This window comes from Mastigoproctus giganteus, chromosome 10 (genome assembly GCF_048544385.1).
Source record: "Mastigoproctus giganteus isolate SK-2022 chromosome 10, ASM4854438v1, whole genome shotgun sequence".
Classification (NCBI taxonomy): domain Eukaryota; kingdom Metazoa; phylum Arthropoda; class Arachnida; order Uropygi; family Thelyphonidae; genus Mastigoproctus; species Mastigoproctus giganteus.
This window is the reverse complement of record NC_143584.1, coordinates 22765634-22780499: the sequence shown is the minus strand read 5'-3', so window position 1 is coordinate 22780499 and position 14866 is coordinate 22765634. Positions and strand designations below refer to the sequence as shown.

The following is a 14866-nucleotide window of genomic DNA, read 5'->3' as shown; positions in this document are numbered from 1 at the left end:
ATGTGACTTCTCGCTCAAACTTGCGACGAAGTCTAATACTCCAGCCTCTATCTACCTTCAGCTCTATTCACAACACCGTGCAGAACATTCTGACTTCTTGCCAGTTTATACAGACGGCTCGAAGTCAGAATCGTATGTGGGATCTGCTGCTGTTTTTCCAGATAAAACCATATCAGAGCAGATACCCGTTGACTGCAGCATTTACACTGCAGAGCTGCATCCGATAGAGTTAGCTCTAGATCACATAACAAAACACCGATACCACCGGTGTATTATATATGCCGATTCAATGAGTGCACTGCAGGCTTTATCAGCGATGTCACGCACTAATCACCCAACCCTGTCCCGAATTCAGCAGATAATATACAATCTCTATACAACTGGATTCGATATCCGCTTCTGCTGGATCCCCAGTCACACCGGGATTAGAGGAAATGATTTGGCTGACAATGCAGCCAAATCGGCAGCCCTGACGGATAATCTTGACCTGTTAGTCCCCTATACAGACTACAGGCAAGTTATCCGTAGTAACCTGCATTCTGAGTGGCATGATTCGTGGCATAGCCTGGTTACTACGAACAAGCTGCGTCGAATTAAGCCTGTGATCCATCCTTGGCGGTCCAGCTTACGCAAGGATCGCAAGGAGGAAGTTGTTCTTGCTCGGCTCCGCATAGGACACTGTCATTTAACACACTCCTTTTTGCTGAGGGCTGATGACCCTCCTATGTGTGAGCAATGCGACACCATTTTAACCGTCCAACACATTTTATGTGATTGTTCCAGTTTTATAAATGCTCGTTGTACTGCTTTTACCCATCTGACTGAGCCATATACACTCAGTCAGATTTTAAATGACAACGACAATGTGTCAGCAGTTTTTAAATTTTTAAAATCGATCAATATGTATACACTCATATGACATATACAATTTGCTTTTATGTATTGATATGTCTGTATATATTTATATACACATGCAACTTTAGACGAAGTAACCTTTTTTAAAACTAACAAGTCTAATTTTCTTTTTGAATTTTATTCATTCCTTGGCGCACTATAACCTTGCTGTTTTTGCGCCACAAAAATCCAAATCAATCAATCAATCAATCTGATTTATTTACGAAAACATGCCATGCATGAAGAAATTATAAATGTTCCTAACAAAGCCGCTATGATAAGAACAATATGTATTTTGATCCAAGAGATCAATCCTCCATCTATCATTTGGTGGAACCATACTGTCCACGATGACAGTCCTGATGCATAGCTGGATATGTGAGTAACCTGTAATGTCGGGCCTTCCAAACAAAATTCTATATCTTTACATGCGGTGATAGTTTGAGCAACTAGGCATAAGTTCGCACTATGACATTTGACATCGGTTTTAAATTGGATGGTGTAAGTAGATGCTTCTTGGGTCAGTTCAACTGACCTTGTAGTGATTAATATACCTTGGAAGTTCACTGAGACTGTTCCAGAAAGGCATGTTAAGAATGCACAAAAGGTGAGCGTAGCCAGTGTATCGCACGCAAAGCATCCAATTGGCTTAGTAATGTCGTCGACAAATTTCGGACAAACCGTATGGGTTTCTAGATAGAAGTCAAACTCACGAAATGATAGATCTAATGTCAGAGGTGCTGACTATAACATTCTTAAAATAAGCCTACCAGATGGCTCTATTTCTAACTGGTGTGACATTTGAGTCTTTGGGAGTTTATTAATCTTATTAGCCACCATCTGTTCCAAATATGATCCACTTTTCTGGCATCGAACCTTCTCTTCATAGGATTGGCATTGGATCATCCGGTCATCGAAAATAAACTGCTTTGAGACACTATAATTTGCCTGAGTATCTCCGATTTCGCCGTATTTTGGTCGAGAAATCAAAGTTGCCTGGTCCAGGTAGGCTTCGTTATTATCCCCTACTCTCAAAATCAGATGATGTTCAAGAATATCAGTAGGCTTGTCGAAAGTTCCCAGAACCTGTAGTTCAATCCCGTTTCGTGCGATGGCAAAATTTTTTAGGGATAACGATTTGACAGTTTCGTTGGCATGGGTTTGCACTTCAACTATAAATTTGCATGAAACTCCTTCGATTTTTCGAACCTCGTACACGCATGTGAAGTCTGGGACCAACCAAACTCTATAATGTAAACAGGGCTGACTGTCGATAATATGGCAACTTGAGCCACTATCATCTGCGATACAATTTGTAATTCCTGGCCAGCTTAGGGATTCTTTTGTTAGTGCCTGAAAACGGTAGCCAGGGACACAATGTCGGCCCCAACCGCAATAGGCATTCTGCGGGCAAGCCATCTGACTGATAAGATGTAACTCTGTAGGGAAAATATAGTACATCCGTTTGGTCTGCCAATGACATTGCACCTGTTTGAAAGTTAACTGTAATCGAAAGAGAGTTTGTTCAGAGTCGGACACGAACCATAAGCATTGGTTGTAATCCAAGTTCAAAAACGTCACTTGGGCTTTAGTGGAAATTTTGCATGGTTGGGATAAGTCTTCTTGGCATTCCTTTACTTTGGCACGTAGAAACTGGTGGTTGGTACAAGCTGTGTCCACTGTGAGGGTGAGTGCGCAGAGGTATAAAATGATCTGAATGGGCGTGACACGTAAAAGCGGTCCCGGCTCCATAGGAATGTGTTCCTCCAAATACTCCTGTACTCTACCCATGGTTGTTCTCACCGCTTCTCCAGCTGAAACTCCTGCCACACTAGTGAAGCACCAAGCGATATGAAATAGCTTCCACATGACGCTAGCGATCATGTAGAAACTCTTGATTGACTGTACTACCGACTTGACAACAAACTTTGAGTACCACACAACGATTACTGCCAGGGTTCCCAAGACTAGGTATATTAAATAGGACACATAGGGTGGAAAACAATGCCGATTGTTTATCAAATCCCAACAGAAAACACAAGTCAACCTCTTACATTCATCTCTACCTGCCAGGTGTATTGTGCCTTGTACCACTTTTCCTTGTTGAGATACGAAAAGAAACTTTAATGGTCTGGGGTTTACTAAGAGTTCCCGTGGTACTTCGACTTGTAATGGTTCACTATCTATCACATAGGCTCTTTCAATTCCATACTTTCTTATTATTAAGGTACCCTTTTCTAATGTAGTGAAAACTGGGCTGGTGAACATGACCTGTAGTCCCTGCTCTTGAAATTGGGCTTGTTCATCCGAAAACACGTCTGATGTGTCTGACTTGATTTAAGCCTTCCATAGGAGTGATCAGACATATCTTGTATGAAGGAGTTCCCAAAATAAAAAAAATATATATATATATATAAAATATAGAAAAAAAATAAATACCATGGGAAAATACCTGTCTGTAATAGGATAATCATAAATCACCGATGAAAAGAAAGTTTATGAAAAAAAAAGAAAAAAAAAGAAAAAAAAGTATATGAATTCTAAGAAATCGAAATATTATTTTATTCTTTGCCTTCTCTGCAGAAAAAAACGTAGTAGACATATTAAAACCAACTCGGAAAAGGAGGCAGAACATACAACGTATTTGGGAAGAAATTACGCAATGGATATACCGGATGTTAGCCTGGTTATTCCCCATGGTACGAGTGTCGCCAGAAGACCAAAAAGAAATGGAAACCGAAGTGAAGGAGATCCTTTCAGAATATTCTCAAGTCCCCAAAGAAGGAATGGAAGAAAGGGCCTCTGGTGTTACCATTTTGGAAAGAAGTTCGGATCCAGCAAAGGAAGCTAAACAGCCACCGATGACGGACCCACATAATCTCGAAGAAATACAGAAGACCAAGGGATGTGAAGAGAAGAATAGCAGAAACTTCCGAAGATCCAGATTCAACTCGAGGGTGTGCAAACCCCGCAGGCAAGATCGGCATATTAGGCAAGAAGTTAGTGCCACAGAAAACCAAAGGAGGGTCTTCCAACCCCATCCAACTGAAAGTAACAGAATCCCAGTGATAGAAGAGGAGGAAGATTGGGACAAAGAATATGCTCTCTACATAGCACAGAGAGAAAATGAGAGCTCTTCTCATCCCAACATAGCGAAACCTCCACGAAATCCTTCTTAACAGTCCGAAATACATATGAAGAGCAGTGGAGCAGCCCAAGTTTGGAAACTTCCGTCTATACACCTAAATTAATTCGATCAGAAATGAGCCATATGACGTCAAAGCGTGGGTCAGCCCCTTTTCCCATTCCCGTGGAAAATTGGTGTAGCATAGACCTGCAGTTTTGTAGGGACACAAGCAGGGCCCTCTCGCCCAAGCAGATTGCTTTAATAGCTTTTTTTTTTTTTTTTTTTATGAAACCCCAAACACGAAAGGTATCAAAAAACTTATAGTACTTAGTACCGTGCATGGGTTGAAGGAGAAGTATGGAGGGAGGGGGATACCGGAAACTTTGCTCTAGAGACGAAACATGGGTTTCACCACTTCAAGCCTCCAATAAGCAAAGTGGTGGTATTTTACCGGTTGATGAAAGTCATCTACCACCTCTGAGCTTGTGATGGTTTGGAAAGAAACACTGTGTTTAAAGGGGGTTGTAGGTTTTTAGACCTACCAAAATATCTTCAAGCTCAAAATTTATAGATTTGCGATAAACGTTTAGGCTTGCCTTGGGGACGAGGAGCATCCTCAGTCACATTCTTCGATTCTTGGTTGAAACCCCTCAAACGTGCTTATTGTTACATTTTTGTGAAGGGATCAGAAAAGACAAATTGGCTTAAAAATTCATTACCGTGGAAGACAATAATAAACATGGATGATTTAGGCTGCTCTAAAAGACATCAACTTCCAACAAGAAGGTTCTCTTTCCGTTGTTTCTGGGACGACCCCCTGTCCTTTTGTGCCATTCTTGCGGTCAACCAATATGTAGAGTGGCTTGTTCAGGAGAGTTTTGTGAAAAGAAGAGAAGTACGAGAAAATTAGTAACACTTAAAAAAAAAAAAAAAGAGAAGCAAGAAAAGAATCAATGAAGGTACACATATTTTAGGTTAATGAATTTTTCTTTATTACTCATCTTTTCAATTTAAAGTTTTATATTTTGGATTACATCTCGCAAGTCTTGGAGATGATGTTCAACTTCGTTGCGTTTTCAAGAATGTGCCTCCTGTCGAAAATCTAACTTGGAAAGGTCCAAATTCAGATGATTTGACCATGCATATAGAAATGCAAGGAATAAGAAATCTCAGTAGCTCACTTATGATTAAGTCTGTACAAGTAGAAGATTTTGGTCATTATCAGTGTCATGCATGGAATAAATGGGGTCATTCGCACCCAACTCACCTGTTTTTGCTTATGGGAGAGAATCCTCCTCAGTGTTTCTTCTGTCAGTCGCAGCTCACAATAAAACACATCCTCATAGAATGTCCCCAACTTTCAACAGTCAGAAAATCAAGCTTTAGCTCCCTGTCCAACTTAAAGGAACCATTAACGTTATTTGATATTCTTGGCAATGAAGCAAATTTCGAGGAACTGTTTAATTATTTGAAGCACATAAATCTGTATGATAGACTGTGATCAAAGTGACAAACAAATCCTGAATAGGCACAATATGGCCCAAGAGGCCCTTGTGCCAAAAAACCCCAATACAACAACAACAACAACAACATAAATGGGGTTATGTAAAACTTACCGAACCCTTAGAAAGAGACTGGTCGAAAGAAGCAGTCTACTTCACATTAGGAGTCCCAGCCGGACTATTAGTCATTATAACCTTAGGAACTATGTTGTGGAGATTGCGAAAATGGGAAAATAACAACATGGAAGAGATAAGTAACTCTTACCAAATATATTGTAGTAGAAACATTATTGACGAAGAAAACATCAATAGCTTGGATCTGAGAAGAGAAGACAAAAGACAGGAAGTTCTCCCTTAGATCAGAATGGACTGCCACTTCATCGGAAATCGTTCTGATCCTGAGAACATCTTAATCATCGAGTCTTCTAATAAAGCATTTTTTTTTTTGGATTTTCTTGATGTAATTATGCAATACTGACATTATAACTTTGTGCTACACGTCCTATTCAGTAGAGATCTTCAATTCCAGTTTACTAAAATCATCACAATTACTACCAATAGTGATTTGTTTTCTTCGAAATTGGTCAAGTGAAAGATGAAGAGAACTCATTCGTTAAAGAGAATAAGAAAAGGAAATAAACATTTTAAACAAATTACCATTTTCTTTTAGATATGTATTCTGTTTCCTTGGTGAACCTGAAGTTTTAGTCTATAGTCATTATCATTTATTATTATATGTGTTTTTGTAATCATGTAATTCATTGTTCATGGATATTGCTGGAAGAATATATACTTATGCTTGTTTTTTTTACATATATATAACGCCCCTTCTGAGTGAATTGGAAGAAAAGAAAGACTAACTAATTTGTGAAAGAAGATCATAGTATACACCCATGGAAGAGTTTGAAACAAGAAAAGATGCTGATACAGAATCGAAACTGAAGAAAGTGGGCGATTAGACTATGTGTTATATTCGTATGTGATTAAAGACAGTAATACAAGGGAAGTGTAGGAACATAAACGGTGTGTTTTGAACATTAGATTTCTTTTTTTGGACAGTTTGTGTCTAGGACTGAATGTTCGGGACTATAGTGAATCCAGAATGCAAAGGAATGGTGATCATCCAAGAGATAAATAATGTTTCAGAAGAATACGATGTGTGCTTTTCTTATATAACATTCAATTACTTATGTTGTAATAATTTAGAAGTATTTTAATAATCGATATTGTTATATTGATATAATAGTGAAGTAAATATAACCATGTTCATCTTCAATTATTTAGTAATACTATCAAATAATTATTTTATGTAAAGGAAGGAATCAATTTTTTTTGGAAGTCGTACCTGCTTTCCCAAAACTCACCCAAGATTGAGTTCCTGGATTTTCATCCCGTAAACTAAATCTTTTCTGGGTGAGAGACCAGTGTTATGAGTGGTATGAATCCCACCGTTCTCTTTTCGGATAAATTAAATCCTTAGTAATTGATAAATTCAGTATTAATCTGGTTTCCCTAATTGCTGATATTTATTTTTGATTGTGTCGAAATTCATAAAAATAGTAATACCATCAACAATGACGGAAACCAGTAAAATCAAACAAATATTATTCGAAATTAGAACTAAAATATTAAATATCTTCTAAAGACCCAGCCCACTCATAACTTTGCTTAGGAGAAAGCCATGTACAGTACAGTTTAGCTATCAGAACTTCCATTGAAAGGTCACGTAGGTCATGGGATAAAGTGTCTTCTCTTGTAAACACACGAGCGTTCCGCAAGTATGGGAAGATGCTATAGCAGCGGAAGAACAGTTCCTTCCCCACATAAACAACAAAATTCCTCGAGCTTTTTCCGAATGATAGTGATATTGAATAACAATCTCGCTTGCCCAAAAATGGTCAAAAGTAACACCCGTGTCAGTAGCCATGACCTACTTAGGGTTGGCTGCTCGTTAAGTGGTCCAGAAGAAGAGTCAACAGATTCTTTGACCATGACATGGTACAAGGACCACCTAAGATTTTGGCCTTGGAATTAGAACATCCAATGAGACAAGCGATGGAAAGATACACAAAAGATTTGACCCTGAATATAAAATCAAAGGAGAGAAAAAGAAGAAGTTAGGGAGAAGAAGAAAAAGTGTTGGCGTTGTGGTTGTTAAGTGAGAAACAGATAGTATAATTTTAGTAAGAAGAATTGGAAAATAGTTCGACTTCGAAGATTAAAAGAGTTGCAACTTTTCTCTATAGTGAAAATGCTATCTAGTAAGAATTTTGCCAGTGAAAATCATATTGAAGGAGCCAAATAACTTTCCAGCAGCAGAATCAAGCAGAGGGAAGCGTCCTGAGAAGGAGAAATCTCGATCGAAACAAAGGAAAGATACAGGAAAACGGTAAGCTGAAATGTTTCATCATGTATGTATGAGAACAAGAGATAGTTTAAATGGAATATTACGGTGACACAGTTTTAAAAGATGATTCCTTTCTAAGTTGATTTCTCTCTCTGTTTTATATATGTTACAAATGAATTGTATTACATGTCGCGGTAAAACAGTATAGGTACCATGAATATTAACTGGTTAACATAAAGGTCTGATATTCTAATGTATGTACTTAAAATATGAAAAGTCTTAAATGTTAAACGTTCACAAATATTAAATGTTTTAAATATTAAATGTCTGAAATATTAACTGTTTTAAAATTAAACAGAGGAGAAAAGGGTGAAAAAGATGTTGGTACCCAGTTGATATTTAACAAGGGCAAATAGCCAAATATATACAGGGTGTTTCAGTTAAACGTTTCAGAACTTCTAAGAGGGGTAGAATACATCCTGACAACTCGAAATCATATAGCAATGTGGGGTCAGAAATGCTTTCCTGAAGTGGTGTTGTACACAGAACCACCATAAAGAAAAGAGACTGTAAGTGAGAAATCGTTTTAATAATACATGAAAAGAAGCAAAAGGTACATGGATTAAAGTAAGTGTTCGAAGTTTCTTCCACGGGCTACAATGCACGCCTCACATCGCCGACGCATGGACATCCGTGAATGAATACATTGAGTGAATACATTGATTACTACATGGTACAAGCAGGAGGTGGTAATGCATTTGCTGGACAACCTTTGCAGCGTGGGTACGGACTTGGAAGAATTTTTCGTTCAGCATTCTCTTTCCTAACACCACTTTTAAAACCCGCAGCCCGTTTTGTGGGTAAGCATGTTTTAAGAGCAGGTCAAAATGTGATTGGTGGTGTTTTGGAGGAAGTGCCCCTCAAACAATCCTTTATAAACAGGACATCAGAAGTCAGTCAGTCCATTTCAAACAAAGTTCTGAACCAGAAAGAAAGAGGGAAGAAAAGGAAGCGCAGAGATATTTTTTTAAACATGGAGCTTATGATGTCAGAACTAGACCTATTTCAAAAACTGGCTATTAACCTATCGAACGTTCATCTTATGTGATTTTCATCCACTAGGCAGTGTGGGTAGTGGGGGCCCCATCGAATTTTTTATTCCAGGTACTTCCGAAGAATATTTAGATTTTGGAAAAGCCTTTTTACGTCTGAAAGTTCGTGTTACACAGTGACAGGAAAGAGATAGATGCCACATCTGTGAGTGTAGTGAACAATTTTTTTCATTCCCTTTTCAGTCAGGTCGATCTGTTTTTATAAGATAAATTAATCAATGCATCAGCAGATAGTTATCCCTACAGGGCATATTTAGAAAAACTTCTGAATTACGATCGCGATGCCAAATGTACCCAATTAACAACAGAACTGTACGTGAAAGATGACGTTGTGGATGTCAGTGAAATGTTCACCAAGACAGAATGTGGGATGTGTAAACGACAGGATTCAAATGCAAAATCAAGACGTGTGGAACTTCTAGGGCGCCTACATCTGGATTTGTGTCACCAGGCAAGATATATCGTTAATAATGTGTCACTATGTATTCGTCAGTGCGAAGTAACCCAGATTTCTGTTTATTGGCCGTCACCACAGACATGAAATGCAGAGTTCATATTCAGGAAGCAACCCTCTTCGTGCACAAAGTAAGATTAAATCCTAAAGTTCTGTTAGCCCACTTGACTGTGCTTGAAAAAATCCTATTCACTACCCCATAAACAGGGTGCAAGTCAGCTATTACTGGATTCCTAAAGGTATGAGTGATTCTACAAGAGACAACATCTATCTGGGCGACATTCCTTCTCGTTTAGTTATAGGTCTATTGCAAGTGAAGCATTCAATGGTTCGTACAGTGACAATCCATTCAATTTTGCCCACTTCAATTTATGTTATCTGGTTGTGACAGCGATGGTATTCAGCATCCAAGTCAACCTCTGACACCTAATTATAAAGAGTGTCATTACACCAGATCATACCTCTCTCTTTTCACATCACTGAACAAGTGGACACGTGATGTGGGAAACGATATTTCCTATAAAGAATACCTAGACCTAGAAGGAAATGTGTTGTATGGATTTGACCTCTCTCCTGACCATAATGCTCTAGGCGAACACGTCAACACTCATCGACAAAGAAGTGCACGTATCGAACTGAAACTTTCTGCTTACCTACCCGAGAACGTTACAGTGGTGTTGTTTGCAGAGTTTGAAAACATCCTTTCGATCACCAGAGATCGCTCGGTACTTCTGGATTACGAACGCTGAACAGATTGAACAGATTTTACAGATGGATGTCTACACACAGAAATTTCCATTGGGAGTGTGTGCGCGCGTGATGAACTACCTACACAGATGCTACCAAAACCATGTCTCCTTGTAGTCAATACAGATCCCTGACATCTACCTGGGCAGCACTAAGTTGCCTTATTTCTACAGGAACAATGTGGTGAATACTTTGACAGCTATGGTCGCAAACCAAAAAAGGACTTTGTGAAATTTTTAACTAAACAATGTAAAAAATGGACATATAATACTACTGTTATCCAACACAAGTTGTCTGTAGCCTGTGGTTTACACTGTATTTATTTCCTTACACACAGGTGTCATGGCTCAACCATGCACAAATTGTTAATGTGTGTTATTCTCCTGATTTGTAGATGAATGATCTTATTGTAACTGATGACCTAACAGAACATTTATTTCTAAATAAAAATAATTTTAAATAAAAAAGATGTGTTTTACTTACATTCGAACCCAATTCAGCTTTCTTGTTCTCAACCGCCTTGGGGTGGGGGTAGGAAAAAAGATGATTTTTTCTTTTCTTCACAGGAACATCTTCAACAGGTAGGGGTGGTGGCATTTCTTCCATGTGTACTGATGGTGCAAGCTGTCTTTTTAGACTTAAATAAGTCTGTAAAATGGTTAAATATTCTCTAACTTTACTTTCAGCATCCAAATCTTTCCTTTGAAGAACAGATGACATTTTTTCATCCAAACTTTGAATTTCTGCTCTGGGGTGTTTAGCAGTGTGAATTTTTTATACAGCTGATTTATTTCCTTATGAGGGATGTGAGCAATGGTACTATTATGCTACCAAGTTACCAAGTAGGGGAAACAAAGCACCACCATGCTGGTGAATAAGTTTTCGCCTTTATATGAATGCCACCTGTTTATTTCCTAATAATCTCGAGATTTTCTTTTTCTTGGAGAGCTGTGAATGCTGTTTGCCACTTAGAGGGATATTGCCACAAAGGAGATTTTTACAAATTTCACAAAGAGATGTGATTTGTGCTGGTGTAGTGTGTTTTAAGACAGCTGCGGCTTGTTTTGGAGTGGCTTCAGAAATAAACTTGATGAGGTTTTTGTGCTTTCGGAGTCTAGAAGCGATATGGGTACATAAACAATGTTGGGGGGCCAGTAGATATGTTGGGGGTTTAAACACACTTACATAAAGTCTAAATGGTTTTAAACTCAATTGCATAATACCTGGAGGAATTTAAACTCAATTGCATACTATACTCCAAGTACAGGTGTGAAAGTGATATTTAGTTCTCATTTCTCTCCCTAGATGGCGCCACTTGCTTACCGAGTTTTTTTTAGTTCGTAATTTTGTCCCTAGATGGCACCACGTATATTTCTCTCTTTTAATTTTTTATCATACCTGTGTCTTTTCTTGTGTGTATGTAAACTTTTTGAAAATACATTTTATTACAGTATATCTTCTTAAGTTGTGTGTAAACCTTTTTAGTGACACATTTCCTAATATCCAAAACTCAAACACCAAAGAAAATTTCAGCCTTTGATAAAAAGAAAATACATTTTCAATTAGACATACATGTATTTATTCTATCAACAAATGAAAAAAATTTCCGACGTACATGTACACCTTCAATCAACAAATTAAAAAAGTTCCACCTTTTAACTCGGACGAAACCTCGTCCCCGTCGATTTTATGTAGCTGTCCTGAATTTTAATCTCCACCTGGCAGTTGAGGAATGGTCTACTTCCGATTCCCCGCCAATGACGGGGAAAACGCACGTTGTCGTCGCTACTTCTTTCTTTTCGCTGTTGTATGTAGCTGTCCGGAATTTCAATCTCCACCTGGCTGTTGAGGAATGGTCTACTTCCGATTCCCCGCCAATGATGGGGAAAACGCATGTTTTCGTCGCTACTTCTTTCTTTTCGCTGTTGTATGTAGCTGTCTGGAATTTCTATCTCCCCCTGCCAGTTGAGGAAAGGTCTACTTCCAATTCCCCGCCAATGACGGGGAAAACGCATGTTTTCGTCGCTACTTCTTTCTTTTCGCTGTTGTATGTAGCTGTCTGGAATTTCTATCTCCCCCTGCCAGTTGAGGAAAGGTCTACTTCCAATTCCACGCCAATGACGGGGAAAACGCATGTTTTCGCAGCGTGGCTCCATGGTACAGACTAGTGGAATTGTAGTTGAGCTGAGACCCGAAAAACACAACAGTTGTAGAAAAACGGTGAATGTCACGACAGACTGTACCCAGCTTTTATATAAAACGGTCTACACGTCCGATGTTGCACATTTTTTTTTTCTAGGCCACCACCACCACCCAACTGTATAATTCCAGAAGAATAACACGCATTCTTGTAGGAATATTTGTGTTAATTGTGTAATGTCCCAGCATGATGACTTCCTCCATCACTTTTTATTTACTGAAGCGATAAACATATCAAATAATGTCATCGGAATATTTGTGTTAATTGTGTAATGTCGCAGTATGAGACACTTTTTATTTTTAAAAGTTACAAAAAATATTTTCTTTCGCAGTGTCTTCTCATAGATTTAAACCTTTATTGATCCTTTGATAAAAAGAAAACTCATTGTCTTGTCATAGTGTTTATTAACTAAGCCACCTGAGTCTTTTTTTCTTGTGTGTGGGTAAAACTTTTATAGGTTCGTTTCCTTAGAGATTCAATATGAAGATACATTTTTTTTAATTAGAGTCTTTTTATTATTATTGTAACTCTTTATTATTGTCTTAACTTATGTGTGTTAACCCTTTTATTGACTCGTTTCCTAAAATCAAAAACTCAAACACCAAAGAAAACTTCTGCTTTTTAATGAACAATTTTTAAAAAGGTACATCTATGAACAAACAGTAACATTTTCAGATGTGTGGAAACAGTCCATACTCCTATCTTCACGCTGCGGCTCCGAGATAATAATAATCACTATCAGGATGATGACAAATATAAATAGTGCGATGTCTTCGACAGTGTCCATTCCTACCTGTGGAGATAGAGAAATGTTAGCAGACTATTATAATCCTAAAGTAATAGGTAGTTTCAGTTCTATTGATGCTCTTCAAAAACATACTAAATTACCCAGACGTGTTGTGCGCGAATTCCTAGCTAGTCAACCTACGTACGTGAGACATCGACAGCAAAGAATTAATTTTCGGAGGAACCAAATTAAAATTCCCGGACTTAATCACACTTTCCAATGTGACCTAGGTGACCTGTCGGCTCTCGCCGACTCAAACGATGGATATCGTTACCTTCTGGTTTGTGTGGACTGCTTCTCGCGATATTCTTGGGTCAGAAAACTGAAAAGCAAAAAAGCCAACGAGGTGGTGCAGGCATTCAAATCTATTTTCGAAGAAGAAACACCATTTTACGTTAACACCGACCAAGGAAAAGAATTCATTAATGCTCCTCTTCGTCGGTTATTCCTTTCCCATGGTATCAATTTCTATACAACAAGATCAGAAAAGAAGGCAGCTATTGCCGAACGCTTCATTCGTACCCTGAAAGAAAAAATTTATAAGTGGATTTCTTATTCCAAAAGTCAGAAATATATTCACGTACTCGACGATATTGTGGCTACATATAATCGTACTACACATCGTTCTATAGGTATGGCCCCGGTAAAAGTCACGCTTGCCAACGAAGAAGAAGTGTATAAAAGACTCTACCACAGCCGTACCAAAACCCTGAAACCGAAATTTAAAATCGGAGATAGAGTTGTTTTGAGCAGCGGGTCTCACCCTTTTTGCAAAGGTTACTGGGGGAATTGGACGAGAGAAGTGTTTACTATTACACGTGTTTTGAAGCGTAACCCTGTTGTGTACAGTGTGACAGGCCGTGATGGTTATCAGATAGAAGGAACGTTTTACGAAACACAGTTACAGGAAGTTAACTTTGACGATAATCTACCCCCTGACGTCTACCCCATCGAAAAGGTACTTAAACAAAAGACAGTCAGAGGACAACGTCAGTTATTAGTCAAATGGTTAGGCTACCCACAAAGCTTCAGCAGCTGGGTCAGCTCACAAGATGTTTTTCCTTACACTACCCAGTAATGCTAGTATGGATCTACATCCCAGAAATTCTCAGTCACAATTCACAGTGGAACTGCCTAATGCTGTTTCTCTCTCTGGCAAGTGGGAAGTAGCACTTGCCGAAGTACACTTCCCTCTTTCATGGGATAATATCTCCGATGGATGGAACATATTCACACTGTACCCCAAAAAGAAAAAAGAAGTCAGAGCGATGACAGTATTAAAAGAAATGTATACCAATTCCTCAAAACTTATCGATGATATTAATTCTGTCGACAGTGACATTCAACTGAAAGTGAAAACTGACGGAACGAAAGAACAGTTCACGTTAAGGGTGAAGAACGAGAGTACTGTGAAAATCTCTAAAGCTTTTACACGGGTTATAGGTCTCGATAAGGCATTTAGCGAGGATCAAGGAGGGTTCCATATTTTCCGAAATTATCACGTCGGCGAGTGGCTTTCCAAGAAGGAAATCACATTGCCTAAAGAAGCATCCAATAGAACGATCACATATCGGGGTGTGAAAGCAGAAGCTGTTCAGGTCTGTAAACTACCACGAGGGAGCTACAAAAGTATACCACAGGTGCTTAACGCCATGATGAAGCTGGCACCCCAACTCGACGCAAAAGTGAACTCCAT

The 14866-nt window shown here is 38.6% G+C and overlaps 1 protein-coding gene across 1 annotated transcript; it reads left to right on the top strand.

Annotated features, from left to right (window-relative positions):
• The first annotated feature begins 13150 nt into the window (after positions 1-13150).
• LOC150078864 (uncharacterized) lies at positions 13151-14248 on the top strand. The gene is made up of 2 exons (XM_090382870.1): positions 13151-13611; positions 13735-14248. Exons 1-2 carry the CDS (start codon positions 13151-13153, stop codon positions 14246-14248), a joined length of 975 nt encoding a protein of 324 aa, XP_090238996.1.
• The last annotated feature ends 618 nt before the right edge of the window (positions 14249-14866 follow it).